General features: G+C 39.6%; 1 protein-coding gene and 1 pseudogene across 2 annotated transcripts; one reads left to right on the forward strand and one right to left on the reverse strand.

Moving 5' to 3' along the window:
* On the forward strand, window positions 1-945 carry LOC311601519 (olfactory receptor 11L1-like; the record flags this gene model as incomplete). Its single annotated transcript, XM_084789013.1, has 1 exon — window positions 1-945. Exon 1 carries the CDS (start codon window positions 7-9, stop codon window positions 943-945), a length of 939 nt encoding a protein of 312 aa, XP_084645139.1. The 5' UTR covers window positions 1-6.
* A 16,259-nt stretch (window positions 946-17,204) lies between these two features.
* Window positions 17,205-18,158, reverse strand: LOC311601963 (olfactory receptor 10C1-like; annotated as a pseudogene). The gene has a single exon. The product of its transcript is annotated as an olfactory receptor 10C1-like (transcript).
* Window positions 18,159-18,440: the final 282 nt, after the last annotated feature.

An 18,440-nucleotide genomic window follows, 5' to 3' on the forward strand; every position in this document is an offset into this window, starting at 1 on the left:
ATAAATATGGCTAATCTGACCCTGATCAGAGAATTTCTCCTCCTGGGATTCGGAAACATCCACGGGTTACAGTTTTTGTTGTTTGGAACATTTCTTGGAATCTATGTGATGACCTTACTGGGGAATATTCTCATCCTTACGGTTACTGCCAGTGACCGCAGACTCCAAACTCCCATGTACTTCTTTTTGTCCAATTTCTCCTTCCTTGAGATCTGGTATACAACTTCCATTGCTCCTAAGATGCTGAAGACCCTTCTCTCTGGTCCAGAGGCAATTTCTTTTGCAGGATGTGTGACTCAGTTTTATTTCTTTGGCTCCATGGCAGTAGTTGAGTGTTTTCTCCTGGCAGCCATGTCTTATGACCGCTACCTTGCAATCTGCAGCCCACTTCGGTACCCTTCTCTCATGAACTTCCACACATGTATCTGTCTTGCAGGTGTATCTTGGCTGGGTGGATTTCTAACACCTGTTGTCACTGTCACTATGACGTTCCAGCTACAGTTTTGTGCATCCAATGAGATTGATCATTTCTTTTGTGACCTTGCCCCTGTGCTGAAGTTGGCTTGTTCCGATCCCGAGGAAGTAGAAAAAACTACTTTCCTCATGGCTTCCTTTGTCACCATGGTGCCCTTCCTGCTCACTGTAGCCTCCTATATAAACATCGTGGGTGCTGTCCTCAGAGTGCCATCAGCTACAGGAAAGCAAAGAGCCTTTTCTACATGCTCCTCCCACCTCATCGTAGTCACTCTCTACTACGGAACTCTGGGAACAGTGTATGCGATTCCCACAGCAACTCAGGCCACTGCCTTAAACAAGGTCTTCTCACTGCTCTACACTGTGATCACCCCCATGATCAACCCCATTGTGTACAGCCTGAGAAACAAGGATGTTAAAAATGCAGTGCAGAGACTCCTGGGTGAGTGGAAGCATGCCACAAAAACTTAATGGCCTTCTCCATCCCCAAAGACGCTTTCCCGATCAGCTTGTGCTTCTTTAGAGGAGGACAGGTGCTTGACTGACAGCTTGGGGTTTCGAGCAACTGCTATTCCCTTATTCCAGGGAAATCAGTAGCAGAGGAGGGATTCTCTCTTCAGTTTTTACAGTCTAATTTTTCAGGTGGTTTCCTGAATAGAAAAGAATACATTCATCAAGATAGATGTAGCTCTACCAGGGAACTCTACCATATATTGGTTCCTTTTAAGAGGAAATTGGCAACACCAAACTTGATCATTCACAAGAAGCAAGATACAAAATCGGCCTAAGTACCTATCAATTAATAAATAAAGTAAATATAATATTCACTCATATAAATATACATATGTGTACATTCATACACATAACACAGACACATTTTTTAGCTTAACTAAAACTGAACTTATATTATTCACAAGAAAAAAATGGACTTCACTGGACATCATCATGTAAGTAAAATAAACAAGACTCAAAAAAACCCACATTTTCTCTCAAATATGGAACCTAGGCTTTAAAATAACATAAAAATAGAAGGAGGAGTACTAGGGAGAAAGCATGACTCCAAAGGGAGCAGGGGTGAGAGAGCACAAGGTAAAGATGATCAATTGCATTATGTTTATATATGTAGACCTCACAATGAAACCTCTTTTGTGTAAAATTTATATGTGTCAATCATTAAAAAAGACCCAGTTTGCAACATCAGCTTCATGCCATAAAAGCTTTTTCTTTACTCATTTTCTTTTTGTGTGTGTTTATGAGAGAAGCTGATAGAATTATTTGTTGGTATTAAGGTTTCTTGGCCAAATTACCTACTTATACCTGCATGTATCCACATGCAAAATCCTTCAAGAATCTCTCCCACTTCACACATATACATGGTAATCGTACTATATCCATTGTTCTTATCCTCTAGGGCTTCCTATTTTCTCCTTTTTCAAAAGTATGTTTTTAATTGAAACAGAATTACAATTATGTTTCTTCCTTTTCCTCCCTTTAACCTACCCCAGCTACCTTCCCTTGAATTCCTGACATCTCCCATCCCATTATCAAGCTGACGGCTTACTTTTCTTTATTATTGTTACACACACATGTGTCTGCATATGTATGTATATTGGTATATGCGCAAATACATGTAAATACAACCTGTCAAGTCCATTCTTGTTGGTGGTGCTTATATTGTTTCAAAGATGACCACATTACGTTCATTGAACAATCCAAACTATTGCATCTAGGGCTTAGGGATATGCCCGTATTCTTCTTAATTTCTCCTAGTACGGCACTCCACAAAGAACAGCTGCAAATAAGCACTTGTGGATTAAACCAATCAATGACTAGTCAAAATAATGGCTGTGCAGTAGATAAAGTGAAATAAATCACATCTTTGTATACACTGACTACACTACTTTTAGTCTTTTCTCCCCAGTCAACTCCTTGGTGTCATGACAAACCTCACTTCCTCCCACAGGTAGCTCCAACTGGATAATCTCAACTTTGTCCAGTGCTATCCCTGCACCTCTCCTTCCCACAGTGTATAGATGGATCATGTTAGAGTCCACAGCTAAACCTGTTCTTTCCTTGCTTATTAACTTCTGTGGTTCCCCGGAGACCCAAGGTTGGGGGTCAAAGGTTCTCCGCTAAGACTCTGGCCAACTCTCAAATTTACTCTAACTATTCCTTTACCCCCATTTTATGCTACAGCCACTCCAAACTTTCAAAATAGACTCAAAAGAAAGAAGAATCTCGGCTTGCGATGTCTCCTTTATGGTGTCTAAAACCAGAGTGAGACAAAAATGTAGTTGTCGCAATATGGCCTCTTCAGTAGAACAGCAATGTATTTCATCACCTATATATCTTTGCCACTTGCTTCCAATTTCAGTATCTGGCTTATGAAGCCCTGTAGCTTGAGGGCAAGGTAATCTTGCCTGGCTATCAGTGACATGTGTATATCTATGCTTTAAATCTAGCTCCTGATGCCACCTCTAGGGACACCAGAAGCACAGATAGCCATCCCCAAATCTCCACTTACAAAATAAGTACAAGAGTGCCAAGCAGTTGGGAGACACTTTTCCAGCTGGTTCTTCCTACTCCCTTCCCCACCACCCACAGAGCTCCCTGTTGTTTAGGGTCTAATTGACTCTAATCTAGTTTTAACTTCTTGTAATTACCCTCAATTATGAAATAGAGCCTTCAGAACACACTCCTTGTGGTTAAAACCTGGATCTAGAGTAGAAGTGTAATTACTGCTCAGCCTCTCAGGGGTTCTGCCTTCTGCTCTGATGCACAGTGAAAATGTCTCATCTGCTCCCGCCACACACAAGTGTTTCTGAATCCAGTTGAAGAATTTGTTTAGTGTGATTGTCATTAGGAAAAATTAAAAACATCTACTGCCCCTACGTCAGCTCAGTCTAGAAATCTTTTAACAGCTTTCCTTTGCCCTTAGAATAAAGCCCTAATGTTCCATAAGAGTCAACAGCCAAGATACCTGTTACAAGATCCTCCCCCACCTCAAAATTTTCCTTTCTCAATCTCACTCCTGGCTTAACAATTTATAATTCTAGCCAAAATCTTCAGCTTTTGCCTCCTGTCTCCCTGTTCCTCAAAGCCATTTACCTCCTTAGAACTTTTACACTCTATTGTCTCCTTTCTTCTGTCTCATCTCTCTCTCCCTCCCTCCCTCCCTCTCTCTCTCTCTCCCTCCCTCTCTCTCTCTCTCTCTCTCTCTCTCTCTCTCTCTCTCTCTCTCTCTCTCTCTCTCTCCTCTCTCTCTCATGTAGTCAATATTGCTCTAAAACTCATAGCAACACTCACTCATCCCTCTACATCCAAATTACTGGGATTGTAAGTAGGCTCCATCGCACCCAGCTCCATGTCTCTTCTAATTTGAACAGTCTGTTGCGTGCTACCCAGTCTTTGTATATTTGCTCTTGGTGCTCTCTGATTTTTCTCTACACATTTTTAAAGCTAGAATTAAATAATTATATGAATATAATATGCATACATATGCATATCTTCTACTTGCATCAAAATTTCACCAAGGTATGATTCACGCCAGCCGTATTTGACTTCTATAATTCTATCACCAAGCACAACACTTATCACAGAATGAGGTGTTCAATAAATATTTGTTAATAAAAGAATGAACAAGAGCCATCTAAAGACATTTCATTTGTTGAACACAGCATTATATTGCTCTCCCTCAAGATGTGATTATTTAATCTCCTTGTGTGTCAATCCATTCATTCCATTGTTTCCCAAATCCAAATCACAGTATACTCTAGGTTCCACTGACGAGAGCTTTATAAATCTGTGCAGTTCTGTGCAGAACTGAAAGACTGCCTATGGTGGAAGATAGTGTATCCCTAATACTAAGAAACATGCCAAAGTGTATTCCCACTCCCAGTGGCAGAACAGCTTCTCTGCTATACCCAAAAGGCAACACTTTTTCTACCACTGAGTTCTGGTTGGTGCTCTTGCCTATGCAATGTGAATAGATTTTTTTCTGTATTTAGTGAAACATCATGTTAATGACAGGACAGAGTAATTAATAGCAAATCACATTAAATTTTCATGTCTCTGTACAAGCCAAAGAGAAATTATCCCCCATTAACCTGATCAGTACAAACCGTCATGCTAGATTAGAAGTACTATAGCTTTAATTTGTACCTTAGCCTTCACTGTTTGGGCCAGATGGTTTGTTGTTACTTCAACACCTGCTCAGGGAAGAGGGAGAGGAGATCTAGAATGGGCAAACCTGAAATAAGAAGAGGTAAAATGGGCTTCAGGCCTGCTCTAATAAAAGAGTGCCAATAGTACTTGTACCAACAGCCTTGGGCACATCACATCTCTGTACAAAGTTGCCCATGTAGGGCAGGAGGAAGCAGAATTATTTTCAGGAGAGTGATGGTTACCATAGTCAAGTAAAAGTTTATTCCCTTGTTTTAGAAGAGTACAAACAGAACTCCAAAGAGACGGCCAGGTGGTAGTCTAGCCTCTCAGGAAGAGAAATATGGTAAAAGTAAGGTAGATGTCATGAATTATATCAAATGGATTGCAAAATAAAGGATAATTAGAGTTTAAGCCCCAAATATACACAAGTCATATACAGGACACTTCTTCAGGTTATTAAAGATCACAGAGTTATAACATATTCCCGATTTTTCAGCTTTTAAAGCTATGTAGGCTTTGTAAGTTCATTTTCCACCTCTAGCTTCACCTATAAGTGCAAGACCAATCATTGCCAGTATAAATTTGAATAAACACACACATGGATTGTAATCATATAGTATCAGTTCTTAATATTCTTTTGGCTGGTCAAGTTTTGTTTTAACATACTCCATCACCTTCATCTGTATTTGAATTCTGCACCTATTTTGAGCTCTCTGGCGTGCTAACATTTATCTCTTAAGTGTCTAACATGTTCACTCCTTGATCACACTAGAAAAAAACCATTTCTCACCCTGGTTACAATTCTGTTCCCAAACACTTTGTTTTGTCAAGCTTCCCCTGAAAGTCCAAAACAAATGTTATTATCTTCCCTGTTTTCATTCATCACTCAAAGTACATTGGCATCTTTACCAAAAGTTCACTTGTTTTGTGTTTCTTCCAAAACAAATCAGCTTCCTTAACCAACCTGAGTTCATCAGCCATCATTCTTACAGTTGCAAGACATAAAGATAATGAAGTAAATCTCTGACATTTTCAATATTTTCACCATTCTCGTGGAGGACTAGATGATCAACTGATGCATTATCATGGACACTGCACTAAATCCTTTGGGGCAGACTCATTTATTGTTCTCCATAGTGTTAATCCCCTAGTAAGCTCATTCTCCATGGTTATGGAGAGAGCAGGGAGAGAGCAGCGACTCTCTCTAACATGAACTCTGGTACCCTCAATTTGATCCCTTCTCCTTGGTAGGGAGGCTCGAGTGGGTACACAGAAGAAGGGAAAGCAGGCTATCTAGATGAGACCTGATAGGCTGTGGTCATATGCTGGGGGCGGGGGGAAGGCCCCCTGTCAAAGGATTAGGAGAAAGAAAGAGGGCAGAAGAGAGAGGTAGGGGGAATGGGAAGATACAAATGAAGGGGTAACAATCAGGATGTATTCTGAATAAATTATAATTTAAACATCTTTTAACATGTAAATTACGTCACTTGAAAGGTCATTTCATTCTTTTGGTAGTGATCTTTTTAAAATATATTTTATTAATTTATTCATATTACATCTCAATTGTTATCCCATCCCTTGTATCCTCCCATTCCTCCCTCTCTCCCATTTTCCCCTTACTCCCTTCCCCTATGACTGTGACTGAGGGGGACCTCTTCCCCCGTATATGCTCATAGGGTATCAGGTCTCTTCTTGGTAGCCTACTATCCTTCCTCTGAGTGCCACCAGGCCTCCCCACCCAGGGGATGTGGTCAAATAGGGGGCACCAGAGTTCATGTGAAAGTCAGACCCCACTCTCCACTATGGAATACTACTCAGCTATTAAAAACAAGGAATTCCCGAAATTTGTGGACAAATGGATTGAACTAGAAATGATCATAATGAGTGAGTTAACTCAGAAGCAGAAAGAGTCAAATGGTATATACTCACTTATATCTGGACACTAGCCCAAGGGGCATGTCCCAAGAAAGTCTTCGCTTACCAGGATAGTGGGACAGAGGGGAGGACATCCTACTGGGACTCTAAGTGAGATAGTGATCTTTTGCTGTAAGAAATAGTGGTTAGGTTTTTTTCTGGCAATGACATGAAAGAACAATCGTTTTGATGCCAATGCCAGCTAGTGTCGAACCGGTTAGCAGACTTTGAAGGTTTTTGTTCCTGAGAGTTTAAAGCATGTTGCCAATTTGGCCTTGGCCACATTTCCAGACACTGAGTAACAACTTCCCTTTGGGCAGCATAAATGTAACCTCAAGGATGACTGTTTTAGAAGTTAGGACACTTATGTTCTTTTTCTTTTCTTTTCTTTTCTTTTCTTTTCTTTTCTTTTCTTTTCCCGAATGCTTTATTTTTTTAATTAATTTATTCATGTTACATCTCAATGGTTATCCCATCCCTTGTATCCTCCCATTCCTCCTTCCCTCCCATTTTCCCCTTATTCCCCTCCTCTATGACTGATCCTGAGGGGGATTTCCTCCCCCTGTATATGCTCATAGGGTATCAAGTCTCTTCTTGGTAGCCTGCTATCCTTCCTCTGAGTGCCACCAGGTCTCCCCATCCAGGGGACGTGGTCAAATGTGAGGCACCAGAGTACGCATGAAAGTCAGACCCCACTCTCCACTCAACTGTGAAGAATGTCCTGTTCATTGGCTAGATCTGGGTAGGAGTTCAAAGTTTACTGCATGTATTGTCCTTGGCTGGTGCCATAGTTTGAGCGGGTCCAGATCCGCCCATCATAATGTTCTTGTATACACAATCAAGTTCATTGTGGTTGCTGAGCTTAAGCTGGAATAGGGAATGTCAAAGGACTACTGGAGGTATAGACAATATTATTAGTAGTTAAAGAATTTAGAGAGAAGACAAGATACTTCTTAAAAAGTAAATATCCCAGAAGCATTTAATGCATTATTAAAGAGTATAGTACTTCTCATGTTCCTCAGGACATCCCTACATCTCAGTGAAGTCCAGTAATTTTTGTCCACAGTGATGACATAAAATCACCTTTCAAAGGTAACATAGTGCTAAGAAGAATTAACAAGGAAAAAATGAGATTTTGCTTAAGCATTTGAGGCAACTGACTTCAATGTTGAGGATTCTTAGGACATGTCATTTATTTGGGGTGTATACTTGGAAACACATCTTTTCCTGACCACTGCCAACCAGGGAAATATTGTAGTATTTGCCAACCAGATATATCACACTAAAATCTTTCAGCCTGACTTCAAAGAGCAGATAAGGGTTCCTAATTCTCTTTGTCTGTCTGTCTGTCTGTCTGTCTGTCTGTCTGTCTCTCTCTCTCTCTCTCTCTTTCTCACACACACACATACACACACACACACTCACACTCACACACACACACACACACACACACACACACAGAGAGAGAGAGAGAGAGAGAGAGAGAGAGAGAGAGAGAGAGAGAGAGAGAGAGAGAGTTGTTATAAATTTTTTCTTGTTCTGTTCCATCATGACACTCATGTAAACATCACTTGTCCAGGTAGCACCTGAATTGTTTCCAACATTAGGTTAATGAGCTCGTGTGTGTGTGTGTGTGTGTGTGTGTGTGTGTGTGTGTGTACAGGAGTTGTTATCAAGAGATGGAATCTGAAGCTCCAAGGAGTTTATTAAGTCTACCCTTTGCATGCAAAAAAAGAAGCATGGGGCCAGACATTTTACAGAACACCTTCCAGAAGAAATGGTTTCCAACAAGAAAAGAAGGTATTGGCAAGGAAAGGTCATTGTTTCAGGTTTCTAATGAAGTCAGGGAATTTCCTCTCACCTTGTTACCAATAATAAACAACTTTAGGGGAGTGGGATACAAAATAATGACCTCCCAAGGAGCTCTTATGCACTGATTTTTAATAACTCCCCTTGAGCCCATCTCCTAATAAAAAGTATATTGTAGTTGTAAGGCCTTTTACTATATTTGTATATGACCAATTAAAACCATCTACTTTGTACTGGATGAAGTGCTAACTTCTTAATCCCAATAATTTGTAGGCAGATGAAAGAAAGACTATGATGAGAGAAGCAGATTATTGACAGTAAGAAAGGGATATATACACAGACACATATATGTATGAAGACAAATCTGTGAAATATGTTGCTTATCCATATTGATACATACATATCTTTGTACATGTAATAGTAACAATTACAGCAAAATGACTTGCCCCTTGATATTTGTCTTCAGTATTGGTAAATGCATCTGTATGGAGTATCTTCTTCCAGGCAATGGCAAATAGTTGTTACCAACTCAGCATGTCATGTTATATTCTTCCAAGTTCTCTGTCTCTCTCTGTCTCTCTCTCTGTCTCTCTCTTTGTCTCTGTCTCTGTCTCTGTCTCTGTCTCTCTGTCTCTCTCTGTCTCTGTCTCTCTCTGTCTCTCTGTCTCTCTGTCTCTCTCTCTCTCTGTCTCTCTCTCTCTCTCTCTCTCTCTCTCTCTCTCTCTCTCTCTTTGTGTGTGTGTGTCTGTGTGTGTGCATGAGAGAGAGGGGGGTATGCTTATGCAAGCACATACTGTAAGCATGAGAAAATGTATGTTTTTATAGTAAAATCAGTCTAATTTGCATTCACATCTTCCCAGTATCTTGCCTTAACCATCAGTCTTCCTGTTCCAAGGCCCTGATTACTATCTTCAACATGGATCCCATGGGTCAAACTTGGCTCCTTTAGAGATCACTCAGATTACTCAGATTATCTTATTCTGTCCAGGTCAGAAGTCCCATTGCTCCATCCTGTGCTTTCAGCCAGAGTTACCACCTGTTCTTTGGAAAATTCCAGCCAGAGTGATTTGCTTGAAACTGACCTAGTGACCCTGATTAGACTAAGTTAATCACTACTCCTGGCAGAACCAGGAGCAGAAACAAGGTGACAAGGTTGGATTGCAAGGCTTTGCATGGTGTGAACCAGTCTTGCTGCAGACAATAGAAACCAGGATGCTGCAGAGGCTGCCTAAAGTGAGGAATGATGGTTTGGGGTACAAGAAGCTTATGTGGTACATACAGGATCCTTGGTGTAGTAGGAAAAAAATCAAGTGAAAAGATAAAGTAAGAACCAAGGTGAGAAGAAGAGTAAAAAAGAAAATATGGAATGCCTTGGACTATCACTCCAAAGTGAGCCAAAATGCCCCAATCTCATCTCCAAGAACAAGTCACATTGTTATTTACTCAAGGCAGATTGTTTGCCAGACACTTCCCTCAACACACACCAGGCATAACTCATCATTGCTTCTCTTCAAGACTTTGTATTGTTAAAACAGACCAAATAAAAAAGTCCTCCTTCACATAATAAGGACTACAGTAGATGCAAGAGAAAGCTTCTTCCAGAAATGGAGATGGGTAGGAAAACAGTAAAGAGAGAAATGAAGATTTAAAGGGCACCCACTTGATTTGGGGGGAGGGGAAACAACATATTTGGCTTGAAATAGAAGGCTTTTCGGGAGTTAGTTTCAAATTCTCAGATCTCTGTCCTCATGGTGGACCATATATTGTACACACACTCATTTTAGATTAAGTGGGTATGTATAGTCTCTTTACTTTCAAACTATGACAGATGGTGATCACTTTCGGTGTAATGCTCACCCCAGTCTCTACCCACAGAACTCAATCTGTTCACCTTGCTTTGCCTCAAACCACATCTCCTTTGAGAAATCTTTTTTTTTTTTTACCATGACTACTATTCCTCAGAGTGGTCTGAGTATCTGAATTCATATAATGGGTTTATTCTTTAAAAGTGGGTGACTTAAACAATAGAAATCTACTTTCTCTTAGTCTTGGGGAATAGAAGTCTGCCATCAACCCAAGGTTGGTTCCTTTGTGAAAGAAATTACTCCATCATTTGCTCCTTCCCCCTGGCAGATTTTTTATAATTTTTGATACATCTTAAGACATGCATGTGTTTCTCTGATTTATACTTTCATGATCACATGGTATTCCTTTGTGCATGTTTATCCTCGTGTCCAGTGTTCTCCTTTTGTCAGAGACCTGGCCATAATGGATTAAGGACCATCCTCCTGAATTCATTTTAACTTGATAACCTCAGTGAAGATACCCTCATTTGTATTTGAAGTAATGGACATTAGGACTTGAGCATAACTTTATTTTGGGAGGGGCACAGTTCAATTTATAATACAGTCTCTTTCTCAGTGCTTCCATAGATCCCTGTCATTATTGTGGTGTTAATCACCCTAATTACAATTGTCTGTTTAATTGCCTGTCTGCCCCATTAAGTTGAGGGTGCCATAAGAACAGATATTATGATTTATGAATTATTGTATCCCTAGTGCTTGAAACAAAACCAAGAACATGGTAGGCAATCAGTACATATTGGCACAATATAAATGGCATGCCTTTGATCAGTAGATGCATGTGCTGTGGATATTGGACCTTTGTGGTTTTACAGGGACCATGTCCTTATATCTCTTGCTTCTTCGACTTCTTCCTCCTTAATATTAATCAATACCAGAAGGAGTTTTTCTTCCACAGGCCTTTACTGCTGCTTTAGCAAAAACACCCCTGTTCCATCCTTAAGCCCAAATCCTGAGACTCCTGAAGTCATTTTACAATTTTATTTAGCAAAAAAAAAAGTCTTTAGAATGAAAAAGTAGCAATCAAGCATTATACATTTATATTATAAAACTGACATCTTCCCTCAAGCTTCCTGGTCTAGTTCTGACAACATTTCTTTTCAGGGGCAAATTTTGCCAAAGAAGTAGATATACAAGATGTCTTCTCTTCTTTGCCTCTTCACCATTCATTTGCACCATTCCAGTACCGTTTGCCATCCATCACTACTAAACAGTTCTTTCCTGAAGTACTCATTGATGCCCAAGTTATCACATACAATGAACTCTCAGCATAATTTATCAGGATTTCCCTATTTAAATTTGTTGTTCTAAGTGCTTGGTTCGATTCTTACCTATTTTACCCTCATCTGCTTGTTATTCTTTAACTGCATGATGTCTAAGTGATGGAGTTTCCATGATTCTATTTCTTGTTCCTTTTCTCCCTTTAAATTGTTTCTGTACATGATTGCACCCACTTTCATGCTTTTAAAGACCACTTACATGCTGATGACTTCTAAATGTATAGTTTTGAACTATCTATCTCTCCAGATTTCCAAATCAGTATATTTAATTGCCTACTTGACATCCTCTGCCAAATCAGAACACTTTTGGACAAAACTGGATATATCATTCCTCCTTTCTGGCAAACCTGGTCCTACTCTAGAATTCTATATCTCAGAAAGTAGTGCAAGCACACATTCAATTCACTACCACTAAAAAGGAAATAATTATTGATACCTTCTCCACATACATCATCAAGAATCTATCAATTCTACTTTTGAATATATCAAATGTAGTTCAGTTTTCACCTCTGCCAGGATTCACCTAGCTCATGCTATCATAATCCCTGACCAACCATAGTGTAATTGTGTTCTAATTAGTTGAGCAACACCTATTAGGTCTGTTCTGACATCAAACATTATTCTTTGCCCAGCAGCCAGTAAGATCTAAAAACATAAAGTAGGTCATGTTATTCTACTAGAGACCATTCAAGAATTACTATCTCACAGGGAAGTCCAGTCCCAATTAACCCATTGCTTTCTGGTCTTTTCTCTTCTACTCTTTCCCTTGACCACTACTTTCTAACCACACTTTCATATTTCTGTTCCCAGAACACTCTAAAGTCTTTATTACTGTAGATGTATTTGTTACCTCTTCTCTCTGCTACCCCACCCCATCATTCAAAAAGCTATTTTTTCATACAATGTATTTTGACCATGTTTTCCCCTCCCTAAATTCCTCCCAGATCTTTCTCATTTCTCTAACCACCCAACTTTATGTTCTTTTTCTCTCTGTCTCATATTATTTGTACTCTTTACCTTGATTATTCCTGTTTGTCCTTTGGATCTCTTTTCAGATGCCATATCTTCAGAGACTCCTTCTCTGATAGTCTCAACATGACCCAAATAAATTACCCTTGTTATGTACCTTCCTAGAGTCATGCACTTCTCTTTCACAGTGTTTACAACAATACTAACCTCTTGAGATTACCATAACGTAAGCAAGACCTGAATCAAGAAAATAATAGTTTACTTAATGAGGGTGGGAAACAACTCAGCAATTAACTCAAAAAAATATTTGAGGTTTCCTAGGGCAAGCATTCTTCTGGATGCAGAAGATAAAGTAACAAAATTCATAGTGCGAGAAGTATATCTAGAAAACAAACTCAGGTACACTTCACTAAAAAATATCTGGGAGGGAAATAGTAAATCCAATAAATATTTTGGTTGAATAAATTAATCTAGATAATATTATAATTCCTTAAACCTAGGCACACTGTGACTCCTGTAGCAATAGGAAAGCATCATTTGCCTCTACAATGTGATAGATGGGAAAAGACAGGCAACTGTTTCTGAGGAAGGAAATGATTAATCTAAGGGTCAAAAAGCTGAAAAATATGCTCTAGCATTGAATACATGGCATTTGTCTGTGAGTAACTATTCACAATAGTGATATAGTAAATTTGAGATGTAGTCTACTAGTAGATGAAATTAGAGGAGGCAGGAGTAAGGCCATGGAAGGCATTGAGTTCCATGCTAAGGAGCTTGTATTTCATGCCATGTAAGTGTCAAGTGCCTACTGTGTCCAGGGCACTATGCTAAGTACCACTTCAAATGACTCACTGTCTCTGTGTTTAAGGGGTTTACTATCTCATGGTAAGATAGCTCTTATGTGCAAAAGTGTGCAGAACAGTAATTCTCCAGGTTTCACAATCTTGTGGGAAGGTAGGACCTATGCACACAAGTGTGCTGGACAGTAATGCTCCACGTCAAAGAAGAAGTGTAAAGTCCTTCTCTGGGGGAAGTTCTAACATAGAGTCAGTCATAAAGGGTTCCAAGAGAAGGGAAAGCTCATGTGCTTTTGTTGTTGTTGTTTATATGTCCCACTAAAATGTGGTTAGGCCATTCTATTGGGTTCTTTTACACTAACTAATTCTTTTTAAAATTAAGGTAAATAGGAGCCTTGGAGTTTCTCTTTGAGACTTTATGGGTAGTTCTTTCAAGATCTACATAGTCTGCAATGTTAATAAATTTTGAACAATTTGATACCATGGCTATTAAATGATAATATCTTTGAACTTGGAAACTGTCTGCATTGTTCATTATTCTCCTCTTAGTATGTAGCACAATTTAGGGATAATATTAGGCTTTCAATAAATATTTTGATTGAATAAATGAATCCATGTATTCTCTCCCTTTTCAGAGCAGAATTCTTTTAAAATTTTTCCTCTCTCTTGAAGTGTGTAGCTTTTATATGTCATTTGATGATATTCAGTAACTGGTAACAAAGACAAAAGGAATAGAAACATGAGTGAGTCCAGTAAGACAAACTCAGGTTTACATCAGTAAAAAGACCTGGGAGAATAGACAGAAAATGCTGTAGGTAGCTATAAATATTAAAGGAAACCCAATCTAGAGAAAAATGTGCTTGAAGCAATCCACATGTCTAATATATTGCTGCAAATGCTGAAGGCACATTTCTTTAAAATTAGTCCACAAATAGGTTTCCATTACTCTATTACACTTTATCTTTATCTTTGTAATTATAGGCAAAGTAAAGGTACAGTAATATCAGCCATTTAGCACAGGCAGTCTCTCTGCCAGAATTCAAGCCTGCATATTGAATGGAATGTGTATAAGCTATTCACATAGGGATTTCTCCCATTCTTAAGAGTTATTACAGTATCCCTTCCTCCAACTACACCAAATTTGAGTCTGTTTTATTTATTCTCCCATTTTTCTTCAATGCTTTTGACATACTCTTTTATATGTTTGTGCCTGCAACCTTACTCAACACCACCTTCATATTATAGGCCATGATATATGTTGCCTTCTGTTTTCTTCTTTTTTCCCAGTGCTAGCAACTGAATCCAGAGCCTCGTGCTTGGCGTGCAAGTGCTCTATCACTAAGCTAAATTCCGAATCCCTCTTTCTTTTGCATTTTAAAACTCACAAAACTCACAGTAGTGAGATGTCCTACTGATGGTCACTTAAGTCTCAGAGACCCCCAAATAATATAGGCTACACACAATGCTCTTGGTTCCCCACTAGAAGATTGTAAGACCCCATTTCTAAAGAAACCATGTTACTGAGTTGCAGAACATTGAGGGGAAAAAAAGGTGGATCTGAACTGGAAGTTTCTTTCTTGTTGGCTAGCTTTCCTAGTACCAGGTGATTTGTAATCTGCTGGAGGAGAAAAAGTAGTCAATGCTCCTACCCAGCAGTGAACCTGATTATCTGTACTAATGACCTGCTGTCAAGATATGCCCATGAGGATAATAGTAGAAGGACTGTTATGGGGGTAACTCTACATTCTCTGATTGGATTTGAGGCTTGGTTCATAAGAAGGAATCCATTACATACCTAGTCAGGAACCCGCAACTGGAGAGGTCATTGTCCTTGGGGGAGAATCAACTACCGTTGTTAAGTTAAATAAATATGGCATCAAAGTCCCTTCTAAAATCTTATGTTTGCATGCATAAATTAGTTATGTTCTCAGCCTTCCATTCTTTTTGCTGTGGATGGTGTTTAATGCAGAGACTCAATAAAATTCAAAGAACAGAGAATAAGAGACTGTGAATGTTGGGTCTTAAATGGAATGCTGTATCACCAATGCTCAAGAAACACGATGTAAAGAAGGGAGTGGAAGGAATATGAAAGCCAGAGTTTGGGGATGAGTGCAAGGAGAAACAGCGTCCTTAGGATGTGGTGTGGTGATACACATATGAACTCACAGCACTTGTGGTTACCTGCACAAAATCTATACAATATCAAGCCAGTCAAAAACCTACATGAATCAGGGAGAAGCTCATAAGGCCCTAGACTTTCACTGGGAGACTATGAACAGTTAATGGATGAGAGAGGAGTGTTCTTTTCATTTAATATATTTTAATCTATAATATTTTATTTATTCTTTGAATTTTTCATGCATTTATGCCATGTATTTTGATCATATCCATCCATCATTACCTAGTTCTTTCCACCCTATCTCGATCCCAACTTAGTGTCATCCCATTTTGTTGTTGTTGTTATTGATAACCCTGAGTCAAAGTACAATTGTTCTTATATGCATGGGCATGGGACAATCACTGAGGCAATGACAACCAACTAGCAAATGCATATCTAAAAGGAAGTGACTTTCTCTCCTTCATCAACTACCCACTCTCCACAGCTCTTCTAGCGAGGGTGGGGCCTTGGGTCACCGCCCAATTTTGTGCTGGAATTTTGACAGGCTTTATTTTATGCAGATTTTGTGCAGGCAGCTATAAGTGCTGTGAGCTGATGTGTGTGCAACACCCATGCCATGCCCTGAAGTCTGCATTTCACAGCTCTCCTCTTCATTGGCCAGCTCTTCAACTCTTTCTTTCCACTCTTCTCTGTGTTCCCTAAGCCTTAGTGGGGAGGGGGAGCTGATCCAGATGCTCCACCTATGGCTGAGCACTCCCAGCTTCTTATCTCAAAAAAACAGTAAGATGTCTCTGCACTGACCACTGCCTACTCCAAAAATAATTAATTTACCTGAAAAAAGTTAAAAGTACCACAAATCTATAAATTCCTATATAAATATTTAGAAGACAGTTTGACAGCATCAGTATTTAATATAATAGCAATAGGTCTCTCCAGGGCCAATGATCTCTCCAGCCATGATCTTAATATCAAATTTCCTGTGCCAGAAATGAAAATTGTCCCATGGAACAGGCCTTGAATCCAGTCAGAGAGCAGCTGGTTATCTCCATAACAGTCTTGTCATCAGTGATCTCACCCAGTGCTGGGCACTATGCGGTACAATTCTGACCTGTCTGGCTAGATGTTTCAACAGAGGTGTCACTTTCTTCTGTGGTGTAGCCATTGGTAAACTGCTAATTTCCCAGTAAATAATTCTCCATTCATACTCAATTCAAGGAAACATAATTAAACCCAGCGTGCAATAAATAAATAAACTAACATGGGTGGGTCTTGTGAAGAAAAGCTTCAGTAGGGAAAAGAAAGAGGATGAGAGAGGTATAGGGTGAAACTGGCCAATATTCACGATATACAGATACTAAATTTTCCAAGAATAAAAAATACAAAAAAATCACTGTAGACCAAAACAAGGACTGTCATTTTTTGAATTTTTATTAACATTTGTCAATTGAATATTAATTGGTTTTAGTGTTACATTTCAATGAATGGTAATGAATCGCAAGCAAAAAACAGTTCTTACCTCTTAGGTAGTGTTCTTGGGGACATTGGGTGAATCAATTACATATTATGTACCTCAATATACATTCCTTCCTATAAACTAGTAGATAATCATTCCCTCTTGCATTGCAAAAATATTCAAAGGAAACAAGATTATTCCAAGCATGTTAAGAAAAAACTTTTCCTTAAAATAGTGAGTTGGAGGCTTAGCAAATATTTGGAGTTACAATAATAATAACCTACTCTGTTATGCTAGCCTCACTAAGTCTTCCTTGATGAATGAAAGATTCTTTTGCTTCAGATTTGCTGTCATTTCGGTTGGTTAAGTGAAACGAAAATCACAGAATCGAATCTTCAGTTTTCTCAGAGCCTCCTTGACATCTTTATTTTTGAAACTGTAGATAAGAGGGTTACACATTGGAGTAACAACAGTATAGAACAAGGAGAAAGTCTTGTTGAGAGCTGGCACCTGGCCAGCCAAGGGTACAGCATAGACCAAGATCAAAGTCCCATAAAACAAGATCACAACAATTAAATGAGAAGAACATGTGGAAATGCCTTTTGCCTGCCAATAATGGAAGGTATGTGCAAGACTATAGCAAGAATCTTCCAGTAGGAGGCTAAAGTTAGTCCAAAGGGGACCAGGGTTACCAGGGATGTTAGACTCATGCAGACTATATTAACCAGATGGGGATCAGAGCAGGAGAGCTTCTGCAGAGGTTTCAAGTCACAGAAGAAATGGTCAACCTCATTGCCTCCACAGAAAGTCAAGCTGGATATCATAGCAGCCTGGAAGGCAGCTGCCACTGAGAAACCACACAGCCATGAGCCAATTGCTAGCCCTACACATAGGGTTCCATGTAATAGTGTTGAATAGTGCAAAGGCCAGCAGAAGGCCAGGTATCAGTCATATGACATTACTGCCAGGAGATAGCACTCAGTGCTCCCCAGGGCCCCAAAGAAGTATAGCTGAATTACACAACCTACCATGGAGATCACCCTATTTTCCTGTAGTAAGTCCACCAACCTCCGGGGTACAATGTTGGATGTATAACAGATCTCTAGGCATGAAAGGTTCGCCAGAAAAAGTACATTGGAATCTGGAGTCCTTGTTGAGTGCATACAAGCACCACAAGAAGAAGATTAGCAGAAACTGTGACTAGATAGTGCCAAATACCAGGAAGAGCAAGGGGTTCAGTTCCTTGAGGTCTCCAAACCCTAGTAGAAAAAACTCAGTTACCACCATAGTGGAATTTCCTGGCCCCACTGCAAGCATGTGTTCCTGAGACAGGCTTTGCTTCTCCATACCAGTATGTCAGATCACTCTATCACCTAGATTCCCTGTGTGATCCATTTCTATCAGTGATTACAGATCTGCACCAATAGGCTGTTTCTTGACTTTGGGAGAGTTGGGTCTGACTTTCACACGTACTCTGATGCCCCATATTTGACCATGTCCCCTGGAGGGAGAGACCTGGTGACACTCAGAGGAAGGATAACAAGCTACCAAGAAGAGACTTGATACCCTATGAGCATATATAGGGGGAGGAGGTCCCCC

Source organism: Acomys minous (assembly GCF_964271855.1).
Source record: "Acomys minous genome assembly, chromosome: 7".
Classification (NCBI taxonomy): domain Eukaryota; kingdom Metazoa; phylum Chordata; class Mammalia; order Rodentia; family Muridae; genus Acomys; species Acomys minous.